This window comes from Nothoprocta perdicaria, unplaced genomic scaffold, assembly GCF_003342845.1.
Source record: "Nothoprocta perdicaria isolate Ctin4 unplaced genomic scaffold, notPer1 scaffold_11, whole genome shotgun sequence".
NCBI lineage: Eukaryota > Metazoa > Chordata > Aves > Tinamiformes > Tinamidae > Nothoprocta > Nothoprocta perdicaria.
This window is the reverse complement of record NW_020454205.1, coordinates 6,683,103-6,700,750: the sequence shown is the minus strand read 5'-3', so window position 1 is coordinate 6,700,750 and position 17,648 is coordinate 6,683,103. Positions and strand designations below refer to the sequence as shown.

The 17,648-nt window shown below is 43.5% G+C and overlaps 1 protein-coding gene across 1 annotated transcript in view; it reads left to right on the top strand.

Annotated features, from left to right (window-relative positions):
* Window positions 1–17,648, top strand: part of FN1 (fibronectin 1) — a 51,633-nt gene that overhangs the window by 13,088 nt on the left and 20,897 nt on the right. Inside the window, exons 12-24 of the mRNA XM_026048036.1 lie at window positions 1,152–1,295; window positions 3,658–3,779; window positions 5,049–5,226; window positions 5,380–5,556; window positions 6,882–7,010; window positions 7,129–7,218; window positions 7,755–7,949; window positions 9,301–9,573; window positions 12,844–13,110; window positions 14,457–14,551; window positions 15,013–15,181; window positions 15,476–15,562; window positions 16,330–16,521. Of these exons, the coding sequence (XP_025903821.1) occupies window positions 1,152–1,295; window positions 3,658–3,779; window positions 5,049–5,226; window positions 5,380–5,556; window positions 6,882–7,010; window positions 7,129–7,218; window positions 7,755–7,949; window positions 9,301–9,573; window positions 12,844–13,110; window positions 14,457–14,551; window positions 15,013–15,181; window positions 15,476–15,562; window positions 16,330–16,521 (2,118 nt within the window). The remainder of the gene's footprint in view (window positions 1–1,151; window positions 1,296–3,657; window positions 3,780–5,048; window positions 5,227–5,379; window positions 5,557–6,881; window positions 7,011–7,128; window positions 7,219–7,754; window positions 7,950–9,300; window positions 9,574–12,843; window positions 13,111–14,456; window positions 14,552–15,012; window positions 15,182–15,475; window positions 15,563–16,329; window positions 16,522–17,648) is intronic.

Below are 17,648 nucleotides of genomic sequence, written 5' to 3'. Positions count from 1 at the left end.
ACTGTCAGCTTGGTAGATGAGAGTCTCTCAACTAGTTGCTGGTAAATGAACATGAAGCCAGGTAATGACATGTGAACCTGTTTTTGCTTCTTTCCTAAAACTTTGGTCTCCTCACTGAACTGAGAAGAGCTTCAGTATCCATGAACTTATCTTGGACTAAAATGATTTATTTGGCTGTTATTTCTTCTGGTTAAGAGAAAGCTCAAGATGAAAACACATATAAATAGCACTCCAGAGGTTAGCTAAAACCATCATGGTTCTGTGCAGGAATTAAGAGATTTCATCTTCTCTGCTTGCACTTCCTTCCCCAGTGAACCAACTTTGGAACATAAAATCAGATTGTTTGTTTGATTTGCAGTGACTAAATCCAGGAGAACTTTGAACTGTTGCCAAAAAAATCTATTAGGAAGAACTAGTGGTTAAACTACTTTACTTGCAGAGATATGTATATAGGTTCACTGGAGAAACTTGGATTGTAATGCTTCTGAACATCATTACTTAAAGGGAGATGGTGGATGAGCTCAGCAATATTGACATCTCTCTAATCTAGGCTTTTTTTAATCCAAGCAAGCATAGTGTTGGTTCTCAGAAAACTTCCATTGAGTCAGAAGTAGAGACATAGGTCAGAGTAGGAAGTGCATTGAAATGCTGATGCTGTGCTGTATTTACACAAGATAAGCTGATCTGGGGATTTGATCCATCCTTCTTTGGTTCATACAATGCTAAATCTAGAATGACTATGCTGGAAATTAAACGGTCACTTCAGTCTCACAGTCTGACTGGATTTTGCTGAAGCCAGTAGGAACTTTATCAGTGATACCTTTGAGAGCAGCGTGGCTCAGTTTTGGATGAGAGATGGACTTACTCAGTTGACTGGAGCATAATTAGTTTCCACAGAGTGAAAAATAAATCATTTCTTGAAGGACCTCTTGCCCTGTTAACTTACTGGGGAGCTTGCCAGGTGGTTCTGTCCTGTAGTTAACAGATAGTAATGTAGTGCAGCAGTGGTAGTTGCAAAGATGCAGTAATGTTTGCAAATAAATACTGATCTTACCTTTTTTGTGAAAGAGTGTGTTCTAACTTTAGGATTGTATTTTCTGTAATAGTTTTGCCAGTGTGTGGTGCTTTAATTGTCTTTCTTGTGCCTTTAGATCAATGCCAAGATTCAGAAACCCGTACATTTTACCAGATTGGAGATTCATGGGAGAAGTATGTGCATGGTGTCAGATACCAGTGTTACTGCTATGGCCGCGGTATTGGTGAATGGCACTGCCAGCCACTGCAGACATATCCTGGTAAGAAACACAAACAAAGCCTCCAGGTGCACCCCATGGTTACCTCATCAAGTTTCAGTACATCATTCCATATCACTTTCAATTTCTAATAAGTAATTTCTGCAAACACTGGATTTCTGTAGCTTTCCAGGTCTCCTGGGGGGGGGATCTCTTCCTTAGCAGCTCAATTGGCTTCCTTTTAGAGCAGAACCACTTTTTTATCCTTCTTGGTAGACACACAGATGTCATGTTTAAAGAGAGCCAGGCTCTTCACAGCTGCTCCTGAGGCCAGAACTCATTTGGAGAATGACTGACTTCATGTAACAGAGTTAAATGAATTTAGATTGTTTCTTGGTATGTAGCAGTATCACATCTGCAGCTTCTGTTGCATAAAACTGTTACATGTATGGCTTTTCCTTTTCCACCTGCTACAGAAGTGAAATCCACCACAGAATGAAGCCTTGATGATTTTTCCCTGATTGCTGTCCTGAAATTAAATATTTGAACTTTCATTTGCCCAGTCAGTTCCAGGAAATCTGTACAGGTCCAGTCTGTGCTTCTGTCTGTTGGTTTGTAGTCTTTCTGTTCCCTGAACAGAACGGGATAGGGGTATCCCTCTATCTTGCTTGAGGTTGCAGCTGCCAGTATCTTACCCTGAGATTAAATACTAAGACTATAGTGTTATGACTCCTCTTCTGGGAGGAGAAAGCTGCATGCATGTTATTTGCTTCCCAACTAAACTCCTAGCATAAATGTGAAGGAACTCAATCAGAACTGGATATGGTGGCTTCAGTCACCAGCAATTTTTCTATCAAGACAGATTGAACAAGTATATCAATCTGCTTAGTACCTGCAGTGTATGTATTCCTTAAGTGCTCCCTGGGTGTGAAGAGGGAACCTGAGACTGATCCTCTTGTGCAGAGAGGATTTTAGTTTAGGTGTCCTGGCTAAAGGGGGGTTAATTCAGGGGCTCTGCAGCACCTTGAAAGTCTGTTAATGCCTCTCATAGATGGCACGAGCACCCCTTCTCTGCATGATTTGCTTCGTGTCATCTGGAAGGTCTTTGCTGCAGTACTGAGCCAGGCCTATATCCAGCAGTCTTTCTGTCTGTCACCACACAACCAGTGAGCCAGGGCAAGAAATATGACACTTAAAAGGCAAAAATCAGGGGCTGCCTTTCTTAGATTAGGAAGCAGGCCTTCTTTGGCTTTTTTTATTTCCCCAGGAGTTTCTTTACTGGGGCTTGCTGAGCTTCATTGACTCCTGTCAGACTGCTAAAACAAACATCTCCCTGAGCTATGTGAAGTATGCACGCCTCCAGACTGCAGCCCAGGCCTTTGGGCTTTCTTTAGACATAAGAGTGACTGGAAATGTGTAAATAAATCTAGTGTTTCTGAATGTAGATTTGGGTTAGTTGAGCTTTGAAACATTCTGTGTGTGGGCACAGGTTTGTTTGGTTGGAAGTCCTGTTAAATATGGAACAGGTATATGCTGCACAGTTGTCCAAATAAATTATTAATAGAAGTGTGTGTAAGAGGTATTTAATATCTAAAGAAACACAGTTACCTGTGGGTTCTAAGCCACTTATTGTGGATATTTTCTGAGGACCAACATGAGTGCAGCGCTGCTAAGCGTTCAGTGAGACCTCCCCAGCAGTGAGCAGAAGGGACTAAAAGGAAAACCACAAAAACCTTTCCTTTCTTTACCTAGAAGGCTTTAGGGGGAAAACATGCTCATTGAGCTAACTCTGCAAACAGAAGAAATCAGTAGCCATAAGCATTAGAGCACTCCTGAGAGCTCTGAACATTAGAGTACTGAGCTTATATTTTAGTGTGTTTACGGGGCCTGATTTGTGTCTCTTCTGCTACCCTTCTGATTTGGTTTGTGTGTACCAGACATGCTTCATCACTTAAAATGCTCCACAGATTCATGAAAATCCTGTATTCTTAAGTAATTGATTAGGAAAGGTAGTGAAATAGTAAAAGGCTAGTATCCCTTAGGGACTACTCAAGACAGATGAGGCATTTGCCCTCACCATACCTCAGGATTACTTGGCAGTGGTTTCTTTTTAAATTAACTCCAACTGCAGAAGATACTAATTAATCCAAGTAGTCAGGTGCTGAGCAGCTTGCTGTCTTTGAACAGTGACTTTGTTTTGCTCAATTCTGTCTTCTGTTTCACTGATAGCTTGTGGGAAGTAGGCCCTGACAGCATGTGCCAGCTCTACCACCGAATATATTCCTTGATTCATCAGTTCTCTATTGAGCACTAAAAGCATTAAGGATAAAATGAAAACATGACTTACAGCCACACTTTTTTGACTCTGCAAAAAAGACAGAAGGAAAATATCCTCATTTTATTAAAAAGGCTAATCTTTTTTCAGGAGCAACTGGACCTGTTCAGGTGATCATTACAGAGAGCACAAATCAGCCAAACTCCCACCCCATCCAGTGGAACGCACCAGAACCATCTCACATCACCAAGTACATCCTGCGCTGGAGGCCGGTGAGTGCCGTGCTTGGGCAGACCAGTAGATGCACTGTGAGCTCCAGGAACACGTAGTGGTTGAAAGCACAGACCTTTCACCTGTGGAGTCCTTATCTAGCTGTTCTTCTCAATGAGAACTTGCACATTTCCTCATCAAGATTCCTCTTGTGTCCAAAAATATTTTATTTGGCCTTTTCTAATGGCCAAAAGAAATAGTGGACGTGCTTTCAGTGAGCTTTAGTTGCTAATTTAGTGTCCATGTCCTGTCAAGGCAACCAGCACCATCTTTGAGGATCAAAAATGACTAGTGCTGTAAAAATGCTTGCTATTTTCATGTGTGAATGCTACTGGTTGCTATTTCTGGAAACCCTTTAACAAAAGCACTAGCACAGTAAGCAGGCTACCCTCATTCCTGTTCACTTTAATGCAGATCCATATAAAAGCTTCCTTAGCCTAAGAAACAGTGTTTTAGTACTGTGTGCATGTCCAGAAACAACTGAGATAGTTGTGGGAAGGTAAAAATGTATAGAATTAAGCTACAGATGGGCAGCATAGGATAAAGCCTAAGCCAAAGCTGGTTAACCACTGCTTGTTGGCTTATTCACATTTGAGGAATGATTTGTTTCAACCAATGCAGATAAGTTGTGTTTATGTTCCCCAGAGGGCAGTTTCACAAAAGACCGCTTAATCATTAAGAACCCTAGTACCTCAATGCTGCCTCTTATTAAAGAGAACAATAAAGGCCCTGATCCAAAGCCATTAAAGGCACTCAAGTCTTTCTACAGGTTTAAGTGTATCTTGGATCAAGGCCTGAGTGAGTGGACTTGAAAGCACTGGGGTACAAACCTCAGAGAATGGAACCTTATTTTAGAGAATCCCAAAGACCTCAAACACAGAGTAGAAGGAAGGAACTGTTCTATATCTTTTCAGATAATAGCTTAGAGGGTGGCTGCAAACAGCCTTCAAATATTTTCTAGCCATTCCTTATGCCTTAGGGAATCTTTGATAAAGGTATAATTTTTAGTGGATACAAGTAATGCTCCTATTAAGGTCCAAAATGAGATATGAGATTGCTTTGACTTTGCTTTGACTCAAGCAAAACTTAATCACTGAAATGCTACTAGCCCTGCTTCCTGGCAATCCTTTTTCATCTCCTTTGAGTTGGCTCTGTGTATTAGCTGTTCAGATATCACAGCACCCAGTAACTGTGCAGCAGGTTAGGTCCCTGGAAGCTCCTACTTGCAGGCCCTGGAGTCTTCAAAGATATGAGCATCCTTGTTCTTGCAGAAAAACACTGGAAAGCCCTGGAAGGAAGCCACCATCCCAGGCCACCTGAACTCATACACCATCTCAGGCCTGAAGCCTGGTGTGATATACGAGGGGCAGCTCATCAGTGTCCAGCAGTATGGCCACAAAGAAGTTACTCGCTTTGATTTTACCACAACCAGCACCACAGCAGTGACAAGTAAGTCAAACAGTGGGGTAGAAGTTGTACCCAGCAATACCTAAACTCATCAGGTGATGGTTTCCCTAGATTCTTTCCACTGACCTAGTATTGATGTGCATTCCAGTTAACAGGCAAGCAGTAATAGTTATTTACACCTCTGCTATCTTGTAGGCAACACCGTTTCAGGAGAAACAACTCTCCTTCCTCCCGTGGTTGCTACTTCGGAGTCAGTCACTGAAATCACAGCCAGCAGCTTTGTTGTCTCCTGGGTTTCTGCTTCTGACACCGTTTCTGGATTCCGTGTTGAATACGAGCTGAGTGAGGAGGGTGATGAGCCGCAGTATCTCGGTGAGACATTGCTCGAGTCTGCCAGACCACTGCATGGCTTACAGCAGGTCTGGCTGTTTTCTGTCACGATCTCTGTGCCTGGGGTGAAGAATGAGAATTTTGCTGTCGTTTAAGTGTCCTTTCTCTATCGAAGCCCATAATCTCATGCCTAAGGAAGGGTATGAGAACAAGGCAAGTATGTAGCAGTAGCTCATAATGCTCTCCCAGAGTCCTGGAGCTGAGAGCACCCTGAGCTAGAAACAATATCTTTGTTTTAATATGTATGGATAGATTTCTTCCTGCCATGACCCTTCTGTTTTATGACTTGTTTATTTTAAGACTCATGCAACCTTAATAGGTCCTTCACTATCCTGAAGTGAGCTGCTTTGCAGACAGATTTTTTTTAAAACTGCCACAAGACTAATTTCCTCTACCCCTTTGTCCCCATATCAGAATGGGCAGAGAGCATCTTTCCCTTTTACTCTTTTGGCTACTTGTTCCTTCACAGATGTCTGTCCTAGTCTGTGCTGTCAGTTATTTTGTTTTGCTGAAATGTCTATTAGGCTGTATATGTGATAGAAGAAGAACATGAGCAAAAGAACAATAATCCTTTGACCTGGTAGTTCCCCCTGAGCTGCGGCCCCTGCCGAGCTTGCAGGCTTGGACTTATGACAAGGAATGGCTTATGCTGGAACAATTGCAGCACCTTCCTTGCCTTCATACTGGCTGCCTGGACAGCCAGAGCTGTAGTGAACCAGTTCTGAAGTTCACTTCTCCAGAGACAGAAGTTAAGACAAACTGAAGGCAATTCTGTTCCCCTTCTGATGCTTGGCTGCTGTCTGGCCAGAAAGGGGCTGCTTCATGGGGAATTTCCTGCATCTGGACTGTAGGTGGGCATCTAGGGGAAGGGATGTGTGGAGAGTTTCAGGTCTCATTGTGCCCTTCATCTTCAATTGTGAGCTAGTCTTTCCACATGAGCATTTTGGTAAATTTTCAGGTTTTTCTATATTAGAAATGTGACAGGTACAGGTGTGGACCAAGTCCTCAGCTGGCTCAACCAAGCTGGCTAAAGGCCGGCAGAGTGCAGGGCACTACTCCTCCAGCTGCCCTGCCTGTATTGCAGCCCAGCCCTTGCTTCCTAGGTGTTGCCTGCTTGCTGTGTGTAGAGGACTGTGCTAGCTTCTCACACAGCTTCTGGTGTGAACTGAGGATGCTTTACAGAACAATCACTCTTTTATCACAATAAAACTGTTATTCAGCCCAGCTAGGAAGATATCTCTGTTACTTCCCTTTGTGAGAAGAAAGGAGAATTGCTAAAGTACTTCTGTTTTATTTCTCTCCTTTAGATCTTCCAAGCACAGCTACTTCTGTCAACATTCCCGACTTGCTTCCTGGTCGCAAGTACATTGTTAATGTCTACCAGATCTCTGAGGAAGGAGAACAGAACCTGATCTTGTCTACTTCACAGACTACAGGTATGTGTGGCTGGGTATTGCTGTGCTTTGAAAGCAGCTCTTCAGTAAATTGTTCAATGCATTTCTGTCACCTCACATCCTCAAGCTTGCCATTTTCCTCTGTTATTCCCTTAAATAGCTCCTGATGCACCCCCTGAGCACACCGTGGAAAGTGTAGATGACACATCAATTGTTATCAGCTGGACACGACCACAGGCTCCGATCACAGGTTTGGCTAACTTATTGTGCACTACTGATGCAATCTGAAATCTAGCAAAAAGAAAGCACGCAACTCTGGGAGGGAGGGTAGGTACTTTTAAGTGCAGCAGTCTAGGAGAGCAGCTGGAAAGCACATGAGCAGTGCAGCGCTTGCCTGGCGTAGAGCTGAAAAGGTTTTGCTGTTTGCAGTTGGGACAGCTGGATGAAAAATGGTTCCTAGTTGATCTGGGTTAAATAAACAAGCACCATGACCTTGTCTGTATATCTGTCATCTAGACCATCCCATTACAAACATGAGCTGCATAGGCCCTAAATATGTATGCCAAAGCTCAGGAATATTCTGATCCAGGTCAGTTTGCTCATTAATACAAGGCATTACAAACTTATAGCCTGTAGACAGGACTTCAGCAAAGGGGAGCTACAAACGCCACTGAAGTTCAGGATTGTTTTTGTGAAGCCTCAGTGGGAAGATCTGCTTAGTTCTGGTCTTCCTTGTGCTTATCTACTGGCTGTGTCTAAGGACTCACCATCCCTCTCTTGCTTCAGGCTACAGGATTATCTACACTCCCTCCGTGGAAGGCAGCAGCACAGAGCTCAACCTGCCTGACACTGCTACCTCTGTCACGCTCAGTGACTTAATGCCAGGCATTCAATACAACATCAGCATCTATGCAGTAGAAGAGAATCAGGAGAGTACTCCTGTCTTCATCCAGCAGGAAACCACCGGCGTCCCACGCACAGGTAAGGGCCAGCATGTTCTGGGTATCAGCATCTCAGAAAGGTTCTCTGCCAGCATGTGGAGCCAAATAGCAATACAAATTAGCATTGCTGTAGCTGAACATGAAGTGCCATTGAATTCTTGAATGGGCCCTAAATTCTGTGTTTCTTTTTGTGTGTAATTTTAAAATTATTATAAATATCACTGATAATGGAGTTCTGTAGTGAAGTTCTGCTGTTCTTAGACTGACACACTCAAGCTGCTGCTGTGCATTCATGGAGTGGGAATACCTAGGGACCAGACTGGAAGCATGTCAGACGTTTGGTTTTTGCCTTGTAAGGCTGTGTCTTTGGAAAATAAAGATCAGTTTCCTAAGTTGTCCCAGGAGGGTTATCTTAAGAGATCTTACAAGCCTAGTAGATCATTTTGTCTCAGTACTTGAACTGTGAATATTTAAGGCTACATATTTTGATACCACAATAAAAGTGTGAATGCTTCACCTGACCCCTGCTTCCCGTACTCTCCCTTTCAGTTATATTTTTTTCCACTGCAGTTAGTAGGGCTGGGAGATTGCTCAGCATGGACAGATGTGCCAGAATAAAACCATGTGATCTCAATTTGACGCATGCACATTTGAAAAAATACTGGTTTCAAAGTTCTTGAAGTAACCAATTGGATTGAATAACCAAACCAAAAGAAAGATAGGGAAAGAACTGGGATCTGATGTGGTGGCAATGGAATTTGATGGTGATGCAAGTTGCAAGCACATGTGTTCGCAAATGGAATTTACCAGGCACAAACTCAGCTCAGCCAGAACTCAGCTCAGCCTTTTTATGGTTTGGCATCTGTGTCTTCTGAAAATGTGCTTTGCTTAACTGCAGAGCAGTATCAGTCCTAACTTAAACCAAATTTGAGTGTGGGGGTTCAATGGTGCAGTGCTATGGGCCAAACAGAGGAAACGGGATTTTCTTTGACTACAGTAAGGCCAGATCAACCCCTATATTTATTCAATTATAAAAGATGGATTTTAAGTTAATTATAGACATTCTAACCTTACAATGGTAATTTTTAAGATGCTGTCCTTTAATTTTCAAAAAGTTCTTATTTCCAGCCCTTGGAGTGCTTTTCAAGCCTTTAGTTCTGCATATACTTGAAGTTCTGCAGCATATTGAATCTGTAGGGTTTTTTTTGACAGCAATATATTATCAATGTCTTGAGGCATAAAGTACTTAAAGCAGTGTAGTGCCACTTTAAATGTGCAGTCTGCATTAATATTGTCTAGAAAGGTGTGTGTGTATGTATTAAAGGTAATGTGGCCGCCTCTGCCAGTTGCTCAGGACTCTCCCTAACACTCTATATGATCTCTCTTCTCAGATGAAGTTCCCTCACCCAAAGATCTGCAGTTCGTGGAGGTTTCTGATGTCAAGATCACCATCATGTGGACCCCGCCGGAGAGCAGCGTGTCTGGCTACCGGGTGGAAGTTATCCCTGTCAATCGCCCTGGCCAGCACGGCCAGAGGCTGCCAGTTTCCAGGAGCTCTTTTGCTGAAGTTGTTGACCTGCTCCCAGGAACAACGTATCTCTTCAAGATCTTTGCTGTAAGCCATGGCAGGGAGAGCAAACCTTTGACCGGAGAGCAAACCACCAGTAAGTGTCTTTAGACTTCTTTCAGCCTTTTGAAGTGAATATTTCTGTTGTTTAAGTGCTCTGTTTATGTTTTTTCTAAAGTGAAGCAGTTCTAGCCCAGGAGGTATCCCATAAGTAGGATGACAGCGCTGGGAATTCCTTCAGTCAAACAGTGATTTCTTCAGCAGATTTATATCCCTCTAGGGCTTTCCAATGGGAGTTTAACTCTCATGGCACTTTAAAACAATTTCATATGGCTAGAATTCAACTTTTTTATTGCTGGCTGAGAATTGATGGGCCCTGCAGTTCTTTTACAGCACAGATCACAGCCTGTGAATTCAACGATACCTCAGGGCAGATTTCAGTGTGACACAAGAGCATTGCTTAGACTGCTCTCAAAATCCCTATCTCCTTCCTGACAGCTGCATTCCTATTTGGCTCCCTCTTCAGCAGGAATTCTATATGCACTTGTGAAGACAGGACTTTTTGTAAGAGGGACTGCATTTCAGCTTTGTCTGACCTGACTTTCCACAGCCTGTCTTGCAGGCACTTTTGCCAACCCTGCAACTGAAGGGTCATTCCAGTGAAACCTGGGAAACTGATTTGCACTGATCTCAATGTCCTCTGGATAAGGGAGGGTGTATTTTTGGGGAAGGGTCACGCAGGGTGTCTCAATATGGCTGCTAATCATGTACTAGCTGTGCAGTGTCACCTGTGTGAGGCAAGGTGAGAAGCAGAGTGAAGTCTGGCCATCATTGCTCTCTCCCTTTCGGAAGCACAGAGAACAAAGGAGCAGTACCTGAGATGTAGGTTTCCAGTGGGAAGGCGAGTTAGCATCTGTTTTGTCTGCCTGTTTCTGATCATGATCCAGAAGTGGATCATACAGCACCTGGGATAAGGTGCCCCTGAACCAATTCCATTTACTGGATGGTACAGGAGTGAGAGTGTTAGTGCTGCCCCTTGACCAGGTCGCATAATGCATTGGGTCGATATTCAGCTGCCTGTGTCATCTGCCTTTCTTACACTACTCAAAAGTAGTGTCCTTTGAAAATCCAGCATAACACATATGGATGAGAGAAGGAGAGGAAATGAAGAAATTATTTCTAACAGTATTTTCACACTATTTATTCATAGATCTAGGGACCATGAACAGTATTTCTTCCTCTTACCAGCTACCCTGACTATGGGGAGTATGGAGTTCCAAAATTTGTCCTTTGACTTAATCTGAGTGTAACACAGATGTGAATGCCCTCCATCCTCTTCCAAATGAGGCTTTTAAAAGTGAGGATGTGACGAGCAGTGCGAAGCCTCTTGAAAGCCTTTTGAACAAGAGGGATCGAGTGAGATCCACATGTTTTTGTGGCTGCTCCCAGGACCTTTAGCTAGGCATAGAGCATCCCCCTCTGAGAAAGCTATATGCAGAGGTGTACACTGAGCATGGATATTTGATTTGGACAGCACAGGCCTAGTGGCAAATGTCTGGAATTGTTTTCCATAGGCTGTGAGCATCCTCTTAACTGCTTTGCTTAAGCCACATTTCAGAAACTATTCCCTTAAATTGCATCCTGTAATCGAAAATCCTGGGAAAAAGAAATCATTTAGAGTTCCCAAGGAAAACCCTGCAGCAAAAGTCTCTTCCCACGGTGTAAATGCAATTTGCTTTTTGGCCTTTTGTCTCCAAATAAACTGTGTGTGCATGTGCATGTTTGTGTGTCTGCATGTGTGGCTTTTTATCTTCCTTTTTTTTCCCTTTGGTATAGGGAGAGGAAGTGATAAAAGCCTAATAGAGCTGGCAAATTAAATCGTGCAGAAAGGAAGTGACTGTAGGCTACAAAGCAGAGAAAGAAACAGCCCTTGTCATATGGGAGTTAACACAGATCTAAGGATCAAGAAAGGATATATCTGATTCCCCAACCTGTTATTAGTTAGAGATGAGCTTGAGGAGGGTCCCACTCCTTTGATCTTTAGGACTATCTTCTTGCACTCTCTGGAAGTGGCAGAAAAGGGGAGTCCTTGTTTCCTTTTGCCTCTTCCTCAGTCAAAGAAAAAAGGATGAAAGTAGCTTTTTGGGGACAAAAGCTGCTTTTCGCTGTAGCAGTAGGAGGGCACGAGTCCAAACTGTTCTGGAGGAATAGTTAATGAAAGCTAATGTAGTTACAAAAACAGTATTTCCTCAGAAAAAAGAGCTTGCTTCTCCCAGTAGGAGCATTAGTAGAGCCTCTTCTCACTGATCCTAGTTTCAACATAGGATTGTGGCCTAGAAAAGATGGAAAACTTACCACGTAGACACCACAACTTCCACTGCAAAGGCTGCCAGTGCCTTTGGTGGGAGAGAACTGGCAAAATCTCTCCTGTTCCAACCTCATCTTGTCTCACAGATGGCTCAGCTGAAGGGGACAACTCCTCCAGCATTCGCTGCACTCAGCACAATCCTAAAGGAGCTCTGTCACTTTGAACTCCTGTTCGTGCTTTTCTGCATTAGCAGCCTCAGCAGATCCCAAAGGTTGCTCTTGATCCAGTGGTAGCTGAAGGGGAGGAAGTGTGATGAGAGCAGCTGCAGTAGTCCCTTGGGAGAGATGAGCATGCTTAGAATTGTTTTAGAGCAAGTTCTATGCCATGATTATTTTCAAGTAGAATTAACAATTATTTTTTTCCAGAAACTCATTGACTGCTATTTATATCTATACTAAAATGACAAGGAATAGGGTATTCTTGTGGTTTGTTCGTTTTACCCCTTTGGAAAAGGGGTTGTTGGGGAATGGACTGGGCAAAGAAAAATATTTATAAATAAATAAAAGCTAAGCTAAAGTTAGGTTTCTTTGTCATTGCTGGACAGTCTAAACTGAACTAATTCTTAAAAAAACGCTGAGCATTCATGAGAGAGCAGTGAAACTCCCAAGAGCTGCTGGGGTGGCTCTGCCATGAGCCTGCCTTCCCCACAGGCTGCGACCTGGTGGGCACAGCCTCAGATACCTTGGTCTCCTGGCTCAGCATTTACTGACTTGTGGTCATGTCTGCTTGGAGCCCAAAAGCAGGGCAGGTGCAGATCACCTGAAGTACAGAGACGTGGATGTGTTTATTTGGCTCCTACTTCCATCTTTTTCATGGTCATGCTCCATTTCTCTCCTCTGCTGTTATACCCATGGCCTAAGGGAAAAATACAGGCTCGAGAGCTCCACTTTTCACCCCTGCTTTCAAGTGAAGTGGACCTGCTAGATGGGTTGGCAAGCAGGCTTGTTTTGGCAGGGGGTTAAGCTGGAAAACTCCAGCATGTTTTTTCTTCTTCCCCAGAGCTTGATGCCCCCACCAACCTGAGGTTCCTCAACACCACGGAGCACACGGTCTTGGTTCTGTGGACGCGGCCCCGTGCTGTGATCACAGGCTACCGACTGACTGCCGGTCCCACGAGGGGTGGCCAACCAAAGACCTACAACGTGGGACCTTCTGCCACCAAGTACCTTCTGAGGAACCTGCAGCCAGGCACCGAGTACACCGTGTACCTTGTGGCAGTTAAAGATGACTTGCAAAGCAACAGAGAGACTGGGGTCTTCACTACATGTAAGTATAATGGGCACATATTCCTCTCTGATGCCCTGGCCCTTCAGAACTGCAGGCATGTACAGAAAGTGGCTGTTGTGACTTGGTTCACAGAAAAGGCTTTTGGTACCAGCTTTTCAGCATAATTGTTTGGGAAATGCTTCTGGTTCTTCTCAGAACTCTGGCAGGGAAAAAGCTGTTTGCATCAAAAAGCTTTAAGTAAAAATGCATTCCATTTTCTCAGTGATTAAAAGCAAAGCAATGGAAACTCCCAACTAATTCATCAGTTTTGAGGAACTAAATGACACAAACTTAATTTTACTTGTTTTTTTGCAGTTGTCTGGTTTGGGCATGACAAATCAAGGGAAGCAAAACGTTGCATAAAGCAAGCAAGAAATAATTAGCCTGTATAAAGCCAACAACATAATTTCTCAGGTCGAACTGCAAATACAGAAACTGGTGCTAGGATTGTATTTTGTCCTCTTTTGTTCATACTTACACTTCATACTTCCACTATTTGCTTGAAAGAAATGATAAATGAATTGCAGCGGCAAAGGATGTTCTGTAAGAACTCATGTACACTTCTAGAAAGAAGAAATAGATTCACTGTTTAAATAATGATGAAGTCATATATAAACTAATGAAACTCAAATGAAGCAATCCTCACTCCAAGCCCACAACCACATCCTCTTTTTAAAAGACCACATGATTTCTTCTGTGATAATGAAGAATTAAGATAAGGGTTGATGCTTTACCAAAATAATGCTGTTGACCTTGTTACTCCCAGGTCTTTTGGCTGACAGAAATAGCCTTAAATATTAAAAAAAAAAAAAAAAACAACAACAAAAAACCACTCAAATAGGAGATGAGATGACTCAATGCGCTGTGATGCCCTCAAATGCTGAAGGCACTACTGAGGGGTGAGATGGTCCTACCTGGGACGAGTGAATGACAAAAATATCTTGCATTCTTGTGACTAGTTGCAAAAATGGCAGAAAAGTCTCTTGCATTCAAATGACAAATGATGGGTGAAGGGGAAAGCTGTTCTTTGAGAAGTAGGTTGCTTACTGTTCCAAGAACAACATTCCTCAAAATACTGGGGTTGGGTAGACTGAGGACTTAAGGTGCCTTAGGACTTAGCTTTCTTCGTGGCCAAAACCAACACCAGCTGTGATTAAACCATTTGCATATTTGGCCTATCAAAACTGTGAGCAGGCAGAAACTGTCAGATCCTCCGTGACCACTTAATTTTCAAATGTAATAAAAATTCAGCATCTTTTTCTGCTTGGGCTGCTATGAGTCAGGTTTGTCAGTGGTTCAATGCCATCACAGCAACTAGGCTGTAACTCTGTCTCTTCACATCACAGATCAGCCTGTTGGCTCTGTTCCTCCTTTCAATACTGAAGTGACTGAGACTTCTATTGTCATCACCTGGACACCTGCCCCAAGGATTGGCTTCAAGGTATGGAAAAATGAAGTCCCTTGTTTCTTTATCTCATGCCTAACGAGGGTAGGGAGGATCAATTAAAGCTGATGACCACAGTGAAGATAATATCACAAAGGGAAGAGATGCAAAAGACATGGTGCTTGCAGAGATCACTAAGAATCATGCAGGTATGTGGCTGGGCTTCAGGTCACATTCACCAGTGAGACCTTCTGTAACCCAGGCTTTCCATCCTTGGTAGTTACGTCTCCAGTCTTTGTAGTAGCGCGTCCATGAAGGCTTGTGCCCTTAGAGTACACACCACTGGAGTAGGAAAACAATCTAACTTGAGCACAGGTTACCTACTCTGGATTAATGTAAACTTGGTGCGAAGCCTACAGGCCATGCTGCTCTTGTTGAATGGTGCATCTGACTGCTGATAGCTCATGCAACAGGAGTTTCTGAGACTGAAACACAACCTGTTTGTGGCTTCTGTGCAGCTGGGTGTGCGCCCAAGCCAGGGTGGAGAGGCTCCCCGGGAGGTGATCTCTGATTCCGGCAGCATCGTGATATCCGGCCTCACCCCTGGAGTAGAGTACACCTACAGCCTCACGGTGCTCATGGACGGCCAGGAGAGAGAGACTCCCATCATCAGGAGAGTGACAACACGTATGACACTTTTGCTTTGCCCTGGTGGTGGTTCTTTGCATGCGTTTCCCACGTGCCCTTCAGTTGAAGAGCAGGGCATGGCAGTTGTAGCCCTTTCATCTCATCTCTGTTTGAGGTGTTTGCTCTTCAGACACATCAGTGATAATAGCTGTGGTTGAATTAGCGTGGGGATATTCAGGAGATTCTTGCTGACTAATTTTGAAGGATGAGGATATAGTCCACAGGGGGGGCATGCTGGGGGAGTTGACATGATTCTCACTGCCATTAATGAACCGTTTGTCTGGCTACTTGCAGCTTTGTCACCACCAACCAACTTGCGTCTTGAGCCCAATCCTGATACTGGCGTTCTGATAGTTTCCTGGGATAGAAGCACAACTCCAGGTAACTACATGGCGCTCACAATATGCTTCAACCCTCTTTTGTACCAAAATGGTGAAACTTAGTGCTTTGCAGTTCTTTTGAGCAGATTTTGATGGGAAATTTGCCACTGAATCACTTAAGGGAAAAAGGAAAAATAAATATTTTTGGATAATTTGAAGGAGATAATTTGAAGTTAAATATACATTGCAGTAGGACTCCTTAGGCTTTACATTCCATGTAGAATGGTATTTTGGAGTATGGCTGTGTTCAAATATTTCAGCTGTTTCAGAGATTTGAAGGACTTCTTGAAATATCCCCACTGGTTTAAAAACAGTCTGGGGAAAGAACAAGAAAAAAGAACCCCCAAAAAAAACACAAACCAAAAACACTTCTGTCAGTGAAGAATGAGGCTGTGCCATTGGAAGGATGAGATTTCTGCAAGAATTCAAGATAAACTCTTCTTCCACAGAAGCAGATGGGAGTTGTACAATTGACTTTTAAAAGCCTTTGAATATCCCACTCCCAGCCAAGAGATGTGTCTTTGCTTAGCTTATGTCACTAGATTGTCGGCTTGATAAAGTTTCAGAAGGAATGAAAACAATGCTGTGAGAACAGCAGGGCTTCCTCTTGGAAAAACCGTTTCTGGGTACTTGGCAAAGCAACCTCTTATCTGCTGGGCTCAGGGTGGCCAACTCGTTTAATGTTTAGTTCAGCTATTTGTTTTAAGGCCTAATGCATATAAATTCAGCAGTAATGGGATGACTGCATATTGGTTAACTGCATTTCAGGCATCAGCGGGTACCGAGTTACCACTGTCCCAACCAGTGGGCAGCAGGGTTATACCCTGGAGGAAGTAGTGGATGCTGATCAGACCACTTGCACCTTTGAAAACCTGAGCCCGGGTGTGGAGTACAACGTCAGCGTGTACACGGTCAAGGACAACCAGGAGAGCCCCCCCATCTCTAAAACCATCACACAAGGTAATGAAAGATGGGCAGCATTTGCAGCCACTCAAAGATAAATTAAGATGAAGAGCTCTGCACTGCAGAACCTCCATTACTCTGGTAGTGGGCTTGGACATCATATTTAGTCTCCAGAAGCAGAATAGCCACACCAGGCTAGGAACAAAGCAGACATATTCCTTAGTTCTCTGGCTGGGCAGCCTATCCTGTCAGCCCAGAGACAGGGCATGTTAAGGAGATGGATCTGTCATATCATGTACCAAGCTGTGTGACAAGAATCTGGCCTGGCCTTGCAGGGCCCTGACATCTAGAGCCGAGCCAGCGGTCGTGGCAAATAGGGAAGTAGGGTGTGAGTGGGAAGAAAGCCAAAACTTCTGGCAGCAAACAGTGGCAGAAGATCACTTCAGCATGAGGAGAAGACACCTGAGATGGAAAGCTCCACCTCCGTAGCAGTTCTTGGACACTAGTGGTGTGTGTTTCCTTGCACTACATGCTCAGATGACGGCAAAAACTCCCTTTGTAGCCACAGTAGCAAAATTAATGTCAGTCTTCCTCAGATGGTCTGATTTTGTGTTCCTTTCTGAGGGATTTGTTTGTTTTTTGTTTCTGCTCAGCCCTGAAATGATGCCAGCTATCGTGTTTGCTTGCTCTTATAACACTGCTTTAAAATTTCCATGCTTCACTGAGGTGCTGTATGCTCCCTGTGAGAGAACTAATATTGTGATCCTGCCTAATCAAAGCAGTGATTAAAGCTCCAACCCTTCTCCATCCTCTGATGGGGAAGAGCGAGCTAAAAATGTATGTCTGTGGCTTTTAGCACTCTCTAAAGGTGATATGATACATGCATTCCATATGGATAAAAAATGATTTTACAGAAAAAGGACCATTTTGGGCACTTCTTCTGTTAAAGATTTTTTTCCACAGCAGGGCATTAAAATAGGACATAACCCTTGTTAGTGAAGTCAACCTTTTCCAATAATACCATCCCGTAATTCCTTTTCTAGTTAACTTGTAATGATCCAACAGAATGGATACAGAGTCCTCCATCTTTGACTCCCATCTTTGTATCTGATCCTGAGTGGGGAAGAATACCCATTTCTTCCCCTTGATTTCAGGATCTCTCTGCTGAAGTTATGCAGCTAAAA